Here is a 19,699-nt window from a genome sequence, read left to right on the forward strand (position 1 = left end):
CACTGCTGCGACTGTCTGCGCGCGGGCCTCACAAATAAGGACATCACTTAATGAGAAAAAAGAGAGAGAGAGAGAAAATGCGCTCAGAAAGAAGCAATTGAAAGGCTCCATTTATAATTCTGTGAAGGAAAGGGGGTTATGTTTTCTTTGTAATTGTATTGTCTTGTTCTCTGAGTGATATCTGATAAACCACCACTGCCGCGTGCGCACATAAACAACGCAGTTTGAACGATCAGTCTAGGATTCTGTTAAGGGAATAGGCTCATACGTTTAAAGAGAACTGTTCTTGGCTTGTTTGAGGCGAGATACAGCTGCGCAGATCCGATCGGTGTCAACAACGTTGGTCTGAACGCGGTGCATCACGGTTAGCATTGTGTTTTACTTGCGCTTACTTGTACTCATCGTTGGTACTTAAGTAAATTTACAGATACCGGAGCATATATATGTTTAGTTATATAAGAGTAAAAAGTAAAAATATTTTTGCACAGATTTTGAGATCTAATAAAGCTTCAGGCGTAGACATTTTGAAAGTTTTGTGCTGGAGCAATTGAATTAATCTTTTTATTCTAGATTTTTTTTATTAAATTGTTTGTTTGTTTGTTATATTTTTGTTGGTTCAAACTATAAACATGTTAAAAATAACCCCCCAGCCTTCTCAGTAGGTCTCAAACAATAGGGCCTAATAAAACATACTTTTACTTTTCAGTCCAATTTATAAATGTAGTAGAGAAAGTACAGATCTCTCAAATGTAGTGACGTAAAAATAAGAAGTACCCACCTTAAAATCAACATAAGTAAAGTACAGATACCTAAAAATTGCACTTAGGTGTATTACTTTACTACGTTTACTTCGTCACGTTCCACCACTCCCATAACATCACGAGTATGATTGTCCGTGTTATATCAGAAAAAATGATGTTACTCGTGTATACTGAAATCTTTTAAAGCCGTCTGAGCCTACATTTAAAAACTACAGATGTCGCGCAAAGTGACGTCATCACATGCGCCGCTATGAAAAGGAAGTCTTCGCTTTGGTTCTGTGCTGTGTTTTGGTGAGGGTTTTTTTTATAGGTTTGGGTTTTTTTTTCTTTATCATTTGTGAAAATGGCTTCGGCATTAAACGATGGGGACCTGGTGACGCTGCGGAACCGTTTTAAGAAAGGCGCGGAGTTTTTGCTTCAGACCTCCGAGCCGGAGGAGCGAGAAGAGCGGGACAAGGGTGAGTCTGACACGGGAGCGGGGACCTGATAGAGGAGAAGAGGAGATTGAAGAGAGGGGGACAGAGGAGACAGACAAAAGTGTGTCCAAACAACAAATGACTGAAAAGCAATGACTATATGTTGTGAATGTTCAGAAATCCATTCAAACCGTACGTGTTCTTGCCGGTGCCAGCCCCCACCTGTCTCTGGTCTGAATAAACGCAGCCATTCAGGAAATGCAAAGCCCCTGTCCTCTGTGCTCTGGGCCATCTCTACGGAGACAGTGGAAGGGGGATTTTCAGTGGATGTTTTTCATTCAGGTTTTAGACCCCACTACAGCACTGAGAATGCTCTTATCAAGGTGACAAATGACATCCACCTGAACAATGATGCAGGCAAAGTCTCAGCCTTGATCCTGTTAGATCTGAGTGCTGCCTTTGACACTGTCGATCATCTCTTATAGGGACTAGAGGACTGGGTGGGCATTTCTGGTACAGCACTAAACTGGTTCAAGTCCTATCTAGAAGATAGGGAGTGTGTCTCATATAAAATGCCTCTGACCTGTGGGGTGCCCCAGGGATTAATCCTGGGACCTCTGTTGTTCAATCTCTACATGCTGCCTTGGGCCAGTTAATATGCAGCAATAATGTGCCCTACCACAACTATGTAGATGACAGATCTATATCTCACTGGCAGTAGGTGAATATGGACCAGTGGATTCACTCTGCCACTATCCAGCAAATCAGTGTGTGGATGCAAAACAACTTTCTCCAGCGAAACTCAGACAAAACCAAAGTCATAGTCTTTTGCCCACAGAAACATAGAGAAAGTGTTAGCAGTCACCTCCAGTCTCTCTCTCTATTATTACATCTAGAAATCTAAAGATAATAATGGACTCAGACTTGAACTTTAACAGCCACATCAAATCAATAACATCTGCAGCTTTTTGCCATCTGAAAAACATTGCAAAAAAGATATACCGTCAAAACCAGACTCGAGAGATTTGTCCATGCATTTGTTTCCAGTAGGTTAGGCTACTGTAACAGTGCAGAGACTTGACCACAGGACTTATGTGCTCATACTTCCTGGTTCTAGTCAGGACCCAAGCAGCATTCTGGATGTGCTGCAACAGTCTTATCACAGCCAATGAGCTCATTGACTGTTGCAGTACATCCAGAATGCTGCTGCTTGGGTCCTGACTAGAACCAGGAAGTATGAGCACATAAGTCCTGTGGTCAAGTCTCAGCACTGACTCCCTGTAGCTCAGAGAATAGACTTTAAAGTAGCTTTGTTTGTGTACAAGTCTCTCCATGGCCTAGTACCAAAGTACATCTCCGACGTGTTAGTGCCATATGAACCATCTTGCACTTAAGGGCACCAGCCTCCTGCTGGTGCCCAGAGTCAGACTAAACATGAGGAATCGGCGTTTCAGTTTTATGCCGCTACAATCTGGAACAGTCTTCCTGAATATGTGAGACTGGCTTGACAGTTGACAATGTTTAAATCCAGGCTCCAAATGGTTCTGTTTAGCCATTCATATGACTGGCTTTTTCTGCACTCTTTTAATGTTCTTTTTATGATGAGTATTTATGTTTTGATTTGTTTGTTTGTGATTGTAATTCCTTTCTTATTCTGTAAAGCGGTTTGAATTACTTTGTGTACAAATTGTGCTATCCAAAAAACTTGCTATGCCTTGCCTTGCCTTGTCAGTAGGATTATAGGTTACTTTCATGTACAGTTTTATGTAGGGGCCTATATAACTTTGTCAGAAATCCACTAGTTTTGAGTGAAATCTCCAAACTTCTACACAAATATTGAACCTTCTCATTATTTGTTTGAAATTGGCTCCACAAACTTGTCATATTAATCCTCTGGCTTAAAGCCCTTTCAACAGATGAGAACAATGATAATGTCTTTGGGACTGAATAATGGCTCCACCTTCTGAAGCTATTGAAATATCGTTTCAATTGAATTTTGTGCCTGTTTTTGTTTCATGTGGATTGACTGTATAAAGAAGTGGACTAAGGGAGTATGACGTCACCCATAGTGTTCGGCTCTAGGCAAATGAAACTCGTCAAGGCTAGCGGTTATTGGGGTGAATTTGGAGCCAAGTTCTAACTATGGAACTGGTTCAGCAGGGAGCAGGCGCTTAGTAACTCTGTCAATCAAATCTGTGGCTAACACTAACAGGAGTGACCTCAGTGAAGGAAGGCACCTGATTCTTCTGTTATTAATGTTCATATCTGGATTTACGGGCACAATAGCAATAGCAAAAAAAACAGGATCATGTAGAGCAGGTTAATACAAACATTTTAAGACCAAACTCGTGAGATTCATTGCAGCAGGTGCGAAGTGAGGGGTGACAATTTTTCAATATAAAGTGAATTGGAGCCAGAGTCGATGAGGCTGGAAGCATGCCCATGATCACTTCCTATTTGGAAAACAGCAGCTATGTCCATTTATACATATAGTCTATGAGATATGCCCAGTAATTACGGAGATATTAACTTTAAATCAGGTCAACAAATCTGCAATCTGACAGTTATAGTTTGTTGTTGTAGATGTTCCTTCATTATATTTCAGCGTCTCTGTGTCTCTTGTTGCAGGTCCTGAGCAGAGGGATATGAAACCCCTCCCACGTATAAACCGTCACTCTGTTTTCTGGATTGCGGCAGCAGTTGCAGTCACATACTACGTCGATTTCTTCAGTCTTCTCCTGCACAGCGACAACATCAACAGGTCAAGAGGACATTCAGACTTACACTGTAGCTGTTAGCCATTCTATAGCCCAGTAGGATTTAAAGTAGTGTTGTTCCGATACCGCACATTTTTCAGATATCAGCGATCACTCAGTACAAATTACTAATTACTAATTCGATACCACTTTGTACAACCCCATTTCCAATGAAGTTGGGACGCTATGTAAAACTTAAAAAAAAAAAAACAGAATACAATTATTTGCAAATCATTTTCAACCTATATTGAACAGAATGTAAGGTACTGCGTGCGTCTGGCATGCACCGATTACTGATTCGTCTTCAGCCGAGTTGTCCTCGGTCAAAAGGAACAGGTAAACTCCACTTGTATGGTTCAGGGATGTTTATTCAGGAGGAGGGAGCAGGTGACATCCAGGGACTGATTATTACACAGGTAGTTTTGTGGTGGTGTATCCGTGTGTATGTGTGTGTGGTTATCTGAAAGAAAGACAAAGCAACAGCAAAAATACCAATAAACTATACAATGAAATGAATAGAGAAAAAATGGCATGTGATAACACAAAGAACCATGGGGGGGGGCTCTAACGCAATAAATTAACTTCTACGTAAACCTGTTTAAAGTGTTCGTATAAATGCAATAATGAACAAATGGGCAGAACTGTACAAAATGGGTAAATACACTATTTACAGGAGGATGCAGGGAAGAATATTAGCTATTGCAGTAGGATGGACAATGGCTGGACACAACTGAAGCGTTGTTATGTGGTAATTGCACCTGGAGCACATCGAACGATAAAAATACACATTTGTAAATAAACTAGCTAAATACAACATTCATGCTCAATTACAAACAATACTTACATCGTATGAACGCACACAGTACTCGCACACACAAGATTAGGCAGGATGACCTGCGAACAACATGAGGCTTCGCTCCTAACACCCTAGTAACTGCACTGAACTTGTGGACCTTCTAGAACAACAATAACAGGTGCACCATGGGTAATGCAATCCAGAGGACTTTTAACAGCTGCCCCTGTGTTTGCAGGGCAAACCCCACATCCAAAAGTCCACTATGTTGGAGAAATGCTGCCAGTATCCTCAGGTACTTCCGGGAGCTCCACTAGTTTGGTTACAGGGTGAAGATAAATATTGTCTTTAACTTTCACCTCTGCAGCTCGAAAAACGCCGTCTGATCCTGGGAAAAACTTGGTGATTGTGCCAACAAGCCACAGTCCTTTGGGGAGATTTGCATCTACAATCAACAGCCTGTCCTACAGCAACATTGTCAATAGATTTCCTCCATTATCTGTCTCAGCTGAAGCCCAGTGAGGTAGTTCTGGACAAAGGGCTTCCAGAAATGGTCACTGATTACCTGACTGTGTCTCCATCTCCTGTTAGACAGAGCATCATAACGGCCATGCACTGCCTGCGGTAATGCTGTGTCACGCCACCCCATTAACAAGACATTTGGTGTGATGGGTCAGTGTCAGCCACATCAGATGAGGCATACCCAAGAGGTTTGGAGTTCAGGATGCCCTCGACCTCTATCAGAGTTGTAAGCAGAACTTCCTCTACCTCAACTTGATCCTTCAGGACAACCTCCAGAGCTGACTTGACTGACCTGATTTCCCTTTCCCAGGCTCCCCCGAACTGGGGAGCATGTGGTGGGTTGAAATGGAAGTTAATGGCCAGCTCTTACTATAGTTCTGGGGTCTTGTTCTCAAAGGCGGTCTAGAGGTCTTTGTTACCACCTCTGTGCCCTGATCTGACCACAGTGATGCAATAAACCTGCATAAAGACATAAGAATAGAGTCAGCGTCAAGGCTAGGCAGGAAATCCAAGTTCACACATCAGGTGGTGAGGCACTTGTAGATGATCCCCCAGCGCTTCTCTCTTCTGCAGCCAATCTTAAGTAGGTATGGGCCAAAACAGTCTACGCCTGCAGACCAGAATGGAGGTTTGTAAAGTCGTAGCCATGACGAGGGAAGGTCAGCCATCTTTGGAGTAGAAGGAGAAGCACGCCATCTTCTGCAGGACGTCAGGCACCAGTGCATACACTGGTGCCTGACGTCCTCTGATGATCCAATAGGTTTGGCATATCTCTACATACATTCTTTCTGCACCAGGGTGAAGACACTGGGTGATGCTTGTGTCCCAGAACGTCGGTTGGGCAGTGCCAGCTGAGACCAAATGTTGACTCCTGTGGATCAAGGCTCTTGAAGTTCAGCCACAGTTCACAGCTTTCTGACCTGGCAGTACTGGGCAGATGAGCAGGAACCTTGGGCCTTGTTACCACAATTAACTCTTCCAGAGACTTGAGTTTACATAATACCACTGCTCTGGGGAGGTCAGCTCCTGGATCTCACAGATTTGAGTTCCCACAAATACTTTGTAGCAACAAGAGCTAGACCGGATCCACTTCAGCATTGTAGTGGAATCTGTCCACAGGTAAACAGAGTGTAGAGGGATAGTGAGTTGTGTTTGGAGCACCTTGGCCAGTTGGGCTCCAGTAGGTGCAGCACACAGCTCCAGTCGGGGCACTGACACCTGTTTGCGGGGCGCTACCGTAGGCCGCGCCATGATGAAGGTGGTGGAGATGTGCACTTGCTGTTCCATCTATGACGAAGGAGGTGGAGATGTGCACTTGCTGTTCCATCACCCTGAGATAGACTACAGCTCCATAAACCCTCTCAGAGACATCGCAGAAGATGTGAGCCTCATATGTCACACTGTTGCTGTTGGGAGGATGAGCATAACAGTGGCATGGTTATATGCTGGAGGTCTGGCAGCTCACTCTGCCATCTAAGCCAGGACTGGAGCAGGGTGCCTTGTATGGGATCATCCCATTATCTCTCTGTGCTCCACAGGGCCTGCACAATCAGTTTCGCTCTTGTGGTGTAGGGGCAGATATAACCCAGTGGGTCATATTGACTGGCAGGTACTTTGTACACAATAAGCAGTGTAACAGTGGTGTAAGACACTGGGTGATGATTGTATCCCAGAACGTCGGTTGGGCAGTGCCAGCTGAGACCCAATGTTGACTCCTGTGACTCAAGGCTTTTGAAGTTCAGCCACAGTTCACAGCTTTCTGACCTGGCAGTACTGGGCAGATGAGCAACCACATCAGGGATGTTGCTCGCCCATTGGCTTATCCGCCATTGAAACTCTCTCATCCTGTCAATGAGCACCTTAGCCTCTTGTGGGTCAGAAAGGGACTGCAGGCAGTTGTCCATGTAGAAGGCTGTGTGCATAGAGTCATAAATGTCCTGGTTAGTGTCTTTGTGCTCCCTCACTTGGCTCTGTAGTGCAAAAATACACAGCCTGCACAATGCACAGCAGGGGCTACACGTGGTCCCGAATGGCAAAACTCTACACTCATACACATCTTGGGGCCGCTCTGTTTCACCATCTCACCACAGGAAGCGCAAAACGGGGCAGTCCTTCGGGAGCAGTTGGACCTGGTGAAACCTGGCTTTGATGTCTCCAATCACAGCCACAGGACACTGCCTGAAGCGGAGCAGCACACCGAGTAGTGCAGGCCCCAGTGTAGGCCCTGACAGGAGGTAGTGCTTGAGGACAGTCCCTTGGAACTCAAAGGAGCAGTTAAAGACCATTCTAGTCTTGTTGTTGTGATGGGCCAGGATTCAGTAGAGTGGAGTGGAGAGTTTAGTGCAGATGGCCACGGATCCATGGGCTGGCCCTCACCGGACAGTGCGGACAGGAGTGATGAGGTGAGCATTGTCAGAGCCAATTAACACCAAAGGCTGTACTTGTGAGAAGCTCTCGAGCTGCACACACTGTAGGTGGTGGTATGTCTCCTGTAAGAGCTCTACTGGGCATGACTGTTTAGTTGAACAGAGCTGTGAGGCTGTGAAGGCACGTGTAATCTTGTAGCGTGTTCTCAGCTTGGCCTGAGAGCTGAAAATGAGATGCCTTTACCTGGATCACATCATGGCAGATGGTTCTCAATAAGAGTGACTCCTCCTCCTGATTAAGGCCCAGTGATTCAACTGCAGCTGGGAGGATGATGTTTTTTTGTCTGAGTCATCATCTAGGAGAGCAGATGTGTCCAGGGACTTCCTTTCGTGGTGCAGCTGCATGGGCACGACCTTGAGCATAACACGGCCTGAGTGACTGAGGGGGCCCAGGAAGACTTTGCTGGTGTTCACTGTCAGGATATAAGGGTCCTGTTTCTTGGTCTCAGCCAGGTCATGTAACACTAATAAGTGCTGGTCTCCACAGCTGCTGCATTGTTTCTTCAGTGTACACTGCTCAGTGCCGCAGCGCCAGTATCTGGATTTCTCCTTTATTCAGGAGGCTATGGCTTTCAGGTCTAGCTTCTTAAAGTCTACATAGCCACTGAGGTAATGCTCTGTCCCTTCACAATAAGAGGAATAGGGTTTAAACTTCTGCTTCTGTTTTGAGGGGGCTGAAGGAGGAGCTTGTGCCTTCACCTCTGTCTTGGGTTTTACTTGTGCAGGGTCTGAGCCATAATAGATGGAGGTTGACTTACTCTGGCTTGGGCCCTGCAGTTGGTTTAGGATGGCTTGTCTTGAGAGCTGCAATAAATGTGATTTATGCTCCAGCCATTCAGAGAGGTCATACATGTTTTATGTGTGACTGCTGCCACTGCAGATGACACCACATGTGATACAATACTCAATAAAACTGTCTCTGTAGCTAGGAGGGAGCTTTGTGAGTAGTCTGTCCACATGTGACCCACACTGGAGCTCAGTGGCTGCCACATTATCCATGGAACTGAGGAGGCCAACCAGGCTTGATACTGAGAGGCAGAAATCTTCAAAGGCCTGAGAGTCACCCACCTTAATAGGAGACTAGTTAAAGAAGGTCAGCTCACTCTGGGCTAACTGCCTCGACTGTCCATACAGTATTGTTTAAAATAATAGCAGTACAATGTGAATAACCAGAATAATCCAGTTTTTTTAAGGAGAGTATAAATATCACATCCTGCTGGATCACTTGGAGCATCCGTCTGCTTTACAAGGTGGCACGTTGTTACATTCACGACCGCACTCCCTACAGCAGTGCTATGAGAGCTTTGGAGCAGAGGTACAGTGTTGTTCAAAATAATTGCAGTACAATGTGGCTAACCAGAATAATCCAGTTTTTTTATATTATATATAAAAAAACTGGATTATATATTTTTTTATTTCTACATGGCAAACAAGTTACCAATAGGTGCAGTAGATTCTCAGAAAACAAACAAGACCCAACATTGATGATATGCACACTCTTAAGGCTGTGCCATTGGGCAACTAGTTGAAAGGGGTGTGTTAAAAAAAATAGCAGTGTCTGCCGTTGACTGTACAAACTCAAAATTATTTTGTGGAAACATTTTTGTTTGTAGGATTTAGCAATCCTGTGAATCACTAAACTAATATTTACTTGTATGACCACAGTTTTTTATAATTGCTTCACGTCTGTCTGGCATGGAGTCAACCAACTTGTGGTACCTTTCAGCTGTTATTCCACTCCATGATTGTCTGTGTAGACCCTCAGTCGTCCAGGTTTGATCCATACACATGTTGCTCCTCCTTTACTTTTCCCTCTGTGTTTGTAGGCACCACTTGAGCTCTGTGGAGAAAGTCCTCTCTGCTTGTGGATATCCAAAATGGGCCTTCAATAGATGGAAGAGAGCTTAAAAACAGGACAACAGGGAATGTGAACCTAGAAGGAGAGGTGTTACCATTCCTTACACTGCGGGTGTGTCTGAAAAACTTCAGAGAATCTTGAGACAGTATGAAATTCCTGTCTTTTTCTAACCCATAAACACTTTAAGGCAAAAATTGGTTCACTCTAAGGACAAAACCCCGAGCCATAAACAAAGTAATGTAGTCTACTCCATTCAGTGTAGTGAAGAGTGCAGTGAGTGTTACATTGGAGAAACTAAACAACTGCTCCATAAGAGGATGTACCAACACCGGTGGGAGAGTTCCTCTTGACCCCAGTCCTCTGTGCATCTCCATCTCAAAGCCACTAACCACTCCTTTGAAGATAGTGAAGTTCAAATCTTAGCCAGAGAAAAGCAATGGTTTGAGAGGGGAGTTAAAGAAGCTATTTTTGTTAGGAAAGAGAATCCTTCCTTAAACAGGAATGGGGGCCTGAGACATAATCAACTTCTTTTGGAAGTTCCAAAAACTAAATACAAACACTGGGGTGATCGGGCCTTCTCTGTGGCTGGGCCCAAACTTTGGAACAAATTGCCTCCTGATGTGCGCATCATTACTGACTTCGGTCTTTTTAAATCCAGGCTTAAAACATATTTATTCAGACTGGCTTTCAACACTTAGTAATGTTGTGTCACATTATCATTATTTATAATTTGTTGTATTAATGTATTTTATTCTATTTTATTCTTCTATTTTTACTGTTTTAGTATGATTTTAACTTGTTTTAATTTGATTTTACTGGAAAGCGCTTTGGTCACCTTGAGTGTTGTAAAGCGCTCTATAAATAATTGTTTATTGATTGATTGATAATCTCTCCCCCATCTACAACTCCATCCTCAGGCCCAGAACAATGAGAACAATAGTAGGGTCATTAAGGGCTGAATAGGGTAGTTTCAGCTGAAACTGGAGACAATAGCTGTTTACAGTTTCAGTGTGGTTAGCCCCTCCCCTCAGATAGATTTAAAGGTAGTGGCCACCAGCATTCTGACCAGAACTGAAGAAGCTTGGTTGAGCAGCGAAATGTCTTCACTCCTACAAGATTTGTCCAGTTGACAGATTTAACTTTGTTCTTTGCTAAAAAACAGAAACATTAAAATTTAGTCTCAGGATTATTGTGGCCAAAATAACTGCGATTAACTATATTATCACGAAAATTATTAACCTGTTAATGTTCCAACGGCCCGGGCCTACTTTAAAACTTTACAGCAATGTACATATACTTCTGCGTCAACCACACTAACAATCTACACATCAAATGAAAGCTACGGCGCTCGTACAGATTCACTCCTACAAGATTTGTCCAGTTGACAGATTTAACTTCGTTCTATTCTACACTCCATGATTCCACGATTCATTTACATTTCTTGGTTTTGCTTCATAAACAGCATTTTTCACATCACCCCACAAGTTCTTGTTTGGATTAAGGTCCGGGGATTGTGCTGGCCACTCCATAACATTAATTTTGTTTGTTTGGAACCAAGACTCTGCTCGTTTACTTGTGTGTTTGGGATCATTGTCTTGTTGAAACACCCATTTTAAGGGCATGTCCTCTTCAGCATAAGGCAACATGACCTCTTCAAGTATTCTGACATATGCAAACTAATCCATGATCCCTAGTATGCGATAAATAGGCCCAACACCATAGTAGGAGAGACATGCCCATATCATAATGCTTGCACCACCATGCTTCACTGTCTTCACTGTGTACTGTGGCTTGAATTCAGAGTTTGGGCGTCGTCTCACACTCTAGCTGTGGCCCTTGGACCCGAAAAGAACAATTTTACTCTCATCAGTCCACAAAATGTTCCTCCATTTCTCTTTAGGCCCGTTGATGTGTTCTTTGGCAAATTATAACCGCCACACTGCTATTTTTATTAACACCCCTTTCAACTAGTTGCCCAATGGCACAGCCTTAAGGGCGTGCATATCAAGAATGCTGGGTCTTGTTTGTTTTCTGAGAATCCACTGCACCTACTGGTAACTTGTTTGCCATGTAGCAATAAAAATATATTAAAAACCGGGATTATTCTGGTTAGTCACATTGTACTGCTATTATTTTGAACAACACTGTACCTCTGCTCCAAAGCTCTCATAGCACTGCTGTAGGGAGTGCGGTCGTGAATGTAACAACGGGCCACCTGTAAAGCAGACGGATGCTCCAAGTGATCCAGCAGGATGTAATATTTATACTCCTCTGTGAGATTAGCAGGTGGTATGTAGGATAGTAGTGACTGGCTGCCTGAGTAGGAGGAGCTACATATGACTGGTTATAGGTAATAGTCCCTCTGCCCTCAGTTGTGGATAATTTTGGGATGTAGATTGGTCTACTTGGGTGACATGTTGATGCCCAGGATGGATAACCTGACTCACCCCAGGTGGTGGCACCGGCAGTGGTGTAGGCTGAAGCACAGGCGCAATCACTGATAGTTCTCACTGATAGTTCTCACTGATAGTGCAGGTCGAGGCACAATTCAAGCGTTGTTCGATGAGAACATCGAATGATAAAAATACATATTTGTAAATAAACTGGCTAAATACAACCTTCATGCCCAATTACAAACAATACTTGCATCGTATGAACGCACACAGTACGCATACACACAAGATTAGGCAGGATGACCTGCAAACAACACGAGGCTCAACACTGTAGTAACTGCACTGAACTCGCAGGCCAAGGGCCTTCTAGAACTACAATAATAGGTGCACCATGGGTAATGCAGTCCAGACTTTTAACACTGAATAAACTACAAAGACATGATATTTAATATTCAAACTGATAAACTTTATTGTTTTTATGCTCATGCACTCATTTTCAATTTGATGACTGCAACACGTTCCATTAAAGCTGGAACAAGAATAGGAAAGCTGAGGAATGCTGAAAATACACCTGTTTGGAACATTCTACAGGTGAACAAGTTAATTGGAAACAGGTTAGTGTCATGATTGGGTATAAACGCAGCATTCCTGAAGGGTTCAGTCATCGACAAGCGAGGTTCATCACTTCGTGAACAACTGCGTGAGCAAACTGTGCAACAGTCTAAGAACAAGTTTTCTCAGCGTACAATTGCAAGGAATTTAGGGATTTCATCATCTATGGTCCATAATATCATCAAAAGATTCAGAGAATCTGGAGAAATCTCTGTAGGTAAATGGCAAGGGCAAAAACCAACATTGAATGCTCGTGACCTTCAATCCCTCAGGTTATACTGTATTAAAATGTGTACATGAATGGGTAAAGGATATTACCACATGCGCTCAGGAACACTTCAGGAAACCATTGTCAGTTAACACAGTTCGTCGCTACATCTCCAAGTGCAAGTTAAAACTGTACCATGCAAAGCGAAAGCCATATATCAACAACACCCAGAAATTCCACCTGAGATGGACTGACGCAAAGTGTGCTGTGTTCTGACGAGTCCACATTTCAGATTGTTTTTGGAAATCAGGGACGTCGTGTCTTGTGCGTCAAAGAGGTAAAAGCCCATCTGGATTGTTATCAGTGCAAAGTTCAAAAGCCAGTATCTCTGATGGTCTGAGGGTGTTTTAGTGCCCATGGCATGGGTAACTTGCACATCTGTTAAGGCATCATTAATGCTGAAAGGTACATACAGGTTTTGGAGCAACATATGCTGCCGTCTAAGCAATGTCTTTTTCAGGGACGTCCCTGCTTATTTCAGCAAGAAAATGCCAAGCCACATTCTGCACGTGTTACAACAGCATGGCTTTGTAGTAAAAGAGTGTGGGTACTAGAGCTGCCTGCCTGCAGTCCAGACCTGTCTCCCTAATGTGTGGCGCATTATGAAGCGCAAAATATGACAATGGAGACCCTGGGCTGCTGAGGAACTGAATTTGTTCATTGAGCAAGAATGGGAAAGGATTGCTCTTGCAAAGCTTTGTGTCCTCAGTTCCCAAACACTTATTGATTGTTGTTAAAATGAAAGGTGATGTAACACAATGGTAAACATGCCCCTGACCCAGCTTTATTGGAATGTGTTGCAGAGTTTATCAGTTTGAACATTAAATATCACGTCTTTGTAGTTTATTCAGTTGAAAAGGATTTGCAAATCATTGTATTCTGTATTTTTCATTTTATTTTTTTAGTTTTACACAGCGTCCTAACTTCATTGGAATTGGGGTTGTATTTCTAGAATGAAGACCTGTAGATGTGAGCACTGCCGCAGTTAACGCCCGTGACTAATGCTACCGCTAACGCACAGAACAGGTTAAATGCAGACTGTGGAGGCTCTGCAGACAGTTAAAACACGCTAATAATAAAACAAAAGACATTTGTGCTACCTCTTTGTTACCTTCATTTAGCCTTAGGAGTGGACGCTGAACTTGGTAAAATAACTACTGAGTGTGCAGCCCGACAACATCGCTAACATATCAACAGCGCTAATATGACATCAGCGCCAACCAAACCTCAGGTCTAAACATGGCTATACATTGAAGTGAGTTCAAGTTTATCCCTTAGCAGCTAGGTACATCCAGTCCTTCCCTGCCCATGGACTGTGCACAATTATGCTACCCCCAATGAGAGAGCGAGTGGAGTGACCACGAAGGCGGCAAGGGAAATTATAAATTATAATGTTTATATTTCCAGGAGCTTCTGAACCATGTTTTAAATGTGTTGCTCATTCATGACAGTTGGGCTGAAAATAGTTTAAAATTGCCACAAAATTTGACCATTGTGAAAGCTGTAGGTGCCCTGTCAGCCAAACACGAGCAGTTTGTGATTACATTGCGCTCTGAGTGAAATCCTTTCTAGGTAGGAGGGATTTTTTTTGTAGTACCACTAATCCAACTTGAGACAGCCCTGAGATAGCAATACCCTATCCAGTTATTTTAATAGAGCCATAGCGCCAACACGCCAACAGTGCTAACACATCAACAGGGCTAACACGTCAACAGGGCTAACACGTCAACGCTAACACTGACTTTGTTTACTCTGCATAATTAGCCACTTGCTCCAGGATGAGGTCTTTTTACAGGCCTCACTGCTGTTTTTATTCACACCCTGTGGTAGAAAGTGACCAAGTAGAAAGTAAAAGTGCTTAAATCAGCACCAACTCCAAGACCATTATACATTTGACTCACACTCGCACTGAAGTCACTAATCCTTTACTATGCAAAATTGACTCTTGTGAGCTTTAAGCCATGTTATAATGCTTTTACCTCCTCAAGCATGTACCTGGAGTTGTTTTGTTTCATTCACACATATTAACCTGCATTATTGCGTTACACAATAATTACAGGTTAATATTGGGCTGTCTCCATCTCCAAAGCTCAAAACTCTTTTCAATAACAGCTATTTTTTTTACCTTTAGTTCATTAGAGATGGACAATTCCTGGGCTGAAATTATCCAAAGAATTATAGTGAAGATGTATGCAGTTTAAAAACACAGTGGAGCACCTGTATTACCACATGACATAACAAGGTGAAACAGAGTATTTTCTGTTTGAGAGAAGAACTCAAATAGAAAATAAATATGCAGGGTTTGTGTGTTAAACATGTATGAATGAAATAAAACACAACTTCAGATTTGCTTTATTAATCAAATTCTGTGCAAAGTTTGCATTTTAACACGTCGAGAAGAATGGACAAAAAGACTGAAATCTGAACTGACAAACTAATACAAGAATCACATTTCAGAATGTGTTTGTATAGATGTAAACTACAGGATTAGCAGGGGATGGAGGAAGGAGCAGGTTTCACATCTGCCATCACATCTGCCAAAAAACTAACTTACAAATGGCTCCCCCCTCTCTCCTCTCTGCCCCTCTCTTGGCATAACTATATACGTCTCTCTATATTTTCAGATGGTGGTTTTGCTCCTCCTCTCTGTTTGCCTCTCCTTGGCTTTTTTCTATACTGTGTACCTCAAGTGTCCCCCCTATCTTCCTCTCTCTCCCTCTCTCTTTGTATAATTGTATATCTTTGTATATTCAGAAGGTGGTTCAACGTGGGCCTGCTCCTCCTCTCCCTTTGCCTCTCTTTGGCTCTCGTCTGTATCATGTATGTCGCCCCCCCCCTCTCCTTTCTGTATAACTGTATATAATTGTATACATTTTCAGATGGTGGTTAAACGTGGGCCTGCTCCTCCTCTCCCTCTGCCTCTCCTTGGCTCTCTTCTGTATTGTTTACCTTGAATGGTTTAAAGGGATCTCTCATTATGATCAGGAGTACCCCGCTGTCCCCGCCATCACGACCGCTGCCTTCATCGCTGCCTCCTGCAGGTAAGCCCCAGCCACTGCAGCATTTAAAGACAATGCCACCAAACAACAGAGTGTCTGGATCTAAACTTCTGCCTCATCACCTCTACTGCAGATTAAGTTAGGTCTGGGGGTTTGACAAATGCAGACCTCTCACTGAATTTCACAATATTTAGATGGCTATACCTCCAGGTCAGATCTCTTTTTCTAAGCAGGGCTGGGCCTGGTTAGTACTTGGAAGGGAGGCCGCTGGGAATACCAGGTGCCACAGAAGTGCAGCAGTAAATCTAGTGCAAGCTAGTGTTACGATACTAAAATTTCTCAAACTCAAATTTGATACTAAGGGATAGATTCTATACTCCATTGCCAAGGTCCAGTGCCAATTACGATACCACAATTTATTTAGGCTATATAATGTAATTTCCATCATTAAATGGTAGTACTTTATTTTATATTCCCATGTGGCCTTATATCTGTGTAATCCCACAGTGGTTCAGGTAGGTTCCATAGTGGTCCATGGGCGTATACTAGTCTATGTAGTCTTATACTTGTTGGGATACAGCTCAAGATCATTCTAAAGCTAATTCATACAAGGTTCATTTCTGTTTATCTATCTGTGAATGGGACTTTTAGTATCGACACTTGCTCAAATGAGTATCTTGTTTCGATACTCGTTTTATTGTTGATTAGTGTCTGATTTTTTATATTATTGCATTCAGGGCAGCTGTGGCCACAGAGTTTGAAATGTTCATATCATATTAATATAATATTCATTCTCTCCACACTGGAAATCTACTATTGAGGGGAGACTGACAGATGCAAGGCTGCCACTCTGCACCACTAGTCCCTCCCACCAACAACACATTACACACCACATTTATACTAGGCAATGTGGGTGACAACAACAGTTTGCACTAGTACTGCTGGAGCCATACCGTGGCACCTGGTATTCCCAGTGGTCTCCCATGCAAGTACAAACCAGTAGAGACCAGATCAGGCATTAACATGGTGGTATGGCTATTGAGTAATTAAGAATTTACTACATATTTGTTTTTAATATGAGAAAAGAAAAAACTGTGCTTGATCAATACTAGGCAAACATTTCTGATGCATAATTTTGCTATATCGCCCAGCCCATGTGAGTGATATCAGAAGCCTGTTCTCCTGCTTCTTGGATTCCTCAATGCCATAATTGACCTGTTACCCAGACATGGAAAACGTATGAAAAATGAGAAAAGCTCAAAAGTCCTGGAAGATATACATTCTGCCCTTGAAAGTGTCTCCACGCTTTGCTTTACTTGATTATTGGATATCAGATTGATCAAGACTGTCACTTCCATCATCACAGTAAAAAGTTTTTTTTGTTTATTTTTTTCCTGGGAAAAAAAACTACCAAAATGCAGAAAATTACACCTCTTGTGTACAAGATTTAGGTATTTCCTTTTTACTACTAACTTTCTATCTAATTTGAGTTTGACCAAATATTTGGGGGTGATCCATAGGCCTTTGTCTACACTTACAATGACATCAATGCAAAGAGAATGTTTATATGTTAATATAATTCATAGAAATTGTGCATGGATATAGCCTTATACTGCATTTTTATTTGAAAAACTGTCAGTTAAAAATAAATTGGGATTGCGTTAGACAATGTGATTACTTAATACAAAATGGAAAATTCCTAGGAAACCATTTCAAGCACAGTGTGGGAACCCTATTATACCTCCACAGAAAGTCTCCACCATCAGCCCAAAGCAGAGACATGCTCAAACTCTGGAGCTCCACAGTGAGCAGAAATGTACTTCCTGAAGTACATTTCTGATTCATTTTTCCCATAGACTTTATGAAAAAAGAATAATATTAAAAGTTGGAGATACCAAAGACCTGCTGATCAGTTTCTGAAATTGTATTAAGCGATTAAAACTTTTAGCTGAATCTTGTGTTTAAAATGTGCTTTTGGGGCTTAAAACAACTGCATTATGTATATAAGTTAGCACACAGCCGATTAGTCTTCAATGCCTTTGAACTCCTTAATATTAGACTTTTTTGAGTCTATGGGAAAAACAAATGGAAAATTGACTTTGATAACCAGAGCAGACTTGGAAGTGGGCGAAACTGTGGAGCTTCATAGAAGTTTTATTGGTTTAGTGTTGTCAGTGGATCAAGTGGTAATGTCCTGCGTATTCTGTGTTTCAGCCTAAACTTGGCTCTGTGGCCACTCTGGTCCTTCCTCACGCCGCTCCTCCTCTTCACTCAGTTCATGGGTGCCGTGATGTTTGTCTCGCTGCTTGGATAGACACCATTTTACTGTCTTTGACGTCACTCACTCCCCAATAACACATATTTATGATGTGATGTTTAAGTGCTTTTTATAACATGTCTAAATAAAAGTTTTATAAACATTTAATTTCAATGCTATTGGGATCATTCGTGACAAAGTATTCTGGACTTATACTTTAGGAGAAATGAACATTTACTTTAAAGGTCCTATGTTACATAAAATGGATTATTGTGAGCTTTAAGTCATGTTATAATGTTACCTCATCAAAAACATACCTGGAGTTGTGTTTTGTTTCATCCACACGTGCTTGAGTAACCCTTTATTATTAGTCTGTCTACATCTCCAAAGTTCAACGTGGTCTGTTCCACCTTATGATGGTAGTTTTCAAGTTAACGGCTACCTTTTAGAGATTGGCAATTCCAGGGCTGAAATGATCATCATACTGCTGTGGAAAAATTACAGTTCTAGATGAAAAGTAATCAATTTGCGAAGCTCTGTGAGTTTTGAAATACAGAAAAAAGGTTTATTGTATGGTACAGCAGATACAGACAGGACAGGGCCCAGGCCTGCCCTGGCCACAGACTGGTAGCCTCCCGGCCTCTCCCCCAGTCGCCTCTCAGTCTAAATCCAAGTCTAAACAACCCCAAGCATCTGACCTCTGACTATTTTATACCAGAATGACAATGCTACATACATTTCAAAGCAGAATGACTTTTGTTTCATACCCATATGATAATGGAACTTTTACACTTCGACAGGTAGAACAAAAATGAGCTGCCTGTGGGATGGAGACAGCCTTCACACATGTTAATGTATGATCTGGATCTGGCAGACTGACACAGATCAAATGCTTTTTAAATACACAACATGACTATACTTAAATTTCTATCACAATACAAATGATTCTAGTGAAGGTGTATAGAGTTTAAAAACACACTGGTGCACTTCCTGTGTAACCACATGACATCACAAGGTGGAATAGACTGTTTTGAGAGAAGAACTCAGTCTAAATATGGAAGGTTTGTGTGTTAAACAAGTGTGAATGAGAGAAAACACAACTTCAAGTATGTTTGTGATGACGAAACAACATTATAACGGATCAGAAAATGGCGTTGTCTGTACCATTCAATAGAAAATAGAGTGACTGTAGTCCATCCTCTTGAAACAGATCTGCTGCTCTGTGTCGCTGCATTGTGTTATAACAATAAGCTTTATCATGTTTTAGAGATGCATTGCGCCCAAATTTGTGTGTGAAAATCTGCACTCCCACACATTATGGGCACCTGCCTCCTTTATGGGGACAAACAATACATCCTTTATTATTATACATACATTATATATATTATAACAACATGGTTTCAAATTCAGATCTGGTTTAAATAGGTTTACGTTATGCTTAGGGTTTGGTTAAGGTTAGGATTTAGGTTAAGGCGGGGTTTGATTAAGATTAGGGTTTAGGTTACAGGCCTATTACTGCCTGACGGAGGTTTGTGTAACATACTTTTCGGATTACTTTGCCATGTTGTTCTCCCTAACGCTGCCGAAAAGTGTAGTTAGTCCGTGCATCCCAGCCCCAACTCACCGAGTGGGTACAGT

General features: G+C 42.3%; 1 protein-coding gene across 1 annotated transcript; it reads left to right on the top strand.

Moving 5' to 3' along the window:
• The first annotated feature begins 1,029 nt into the window (after positions 1 to 1,029).
• Positions 1,030 to 18,211, top strand: tmem128 (transmembrane protein 128). The gene is made up of 4 exons (XM_033966800.2): positions 1,030 to 1,219; positions 3,806 to 3,938; positions 15,685 to 15,846; positions 18,019 to 18,211. The coding sequence occupies exons 1-4, from the start codon at positions 1,105 to 1,107 to the stop codon at positions 18,116 to 18,118; spliced, it is 510 nt and encodes a 169-aa protein (XP_033822691.1). The 5' UTR covers positions 1,030 to 1,104; the 3' UTR covers positions 18,119 to 18,211.
• The last annotated feature ends 1,488 nt before the right edge of the window (positions 18,212 to 19,699 follow it).

The sequence above is a fragment of the Periophthalmus magnuspinnatus genome, chromosome 5 (genome assembly GCF_009829125.3).
Source record: "Periophthalmus magnuspinnatus isolate fPerMag1 chromosome 5, fPerMag1.2.pri, whole genome shotgun sequence".
NCBI classification, from domain to species: domain Eukaryota; kingdom Metazoa; phylum Chordata; class Actinopteri; order Gobiiformes; family Gobiidae; genus Periophthalmus; species Periophthalmus magnuspinnatus.

Bases quoted from the DNA above. Each gene is read 5' to 3' on its own strand.
- tmem128 (XM_033966800.2), top strand. From the start codon at position 1,105: ATGGCTTCGGCATTAAACGATGGGGACCTGGTGACGCTGCGGAACCGT. The intron at 1,220-3,805 runs GTGAGTCTGACA...CTCTTGTTGCAG, and splicing joins GCGAGAAGAGCGGGACAAGG to GTCCTGAGCAGAGGGATATG. The intron at 3,939-15,684 runs GTCAAGAGGACA...ATACATTTTCAG, and splicing joins CACAGCGACAACATCAACAG to ATGGTGGTTAAACGTGGGCC.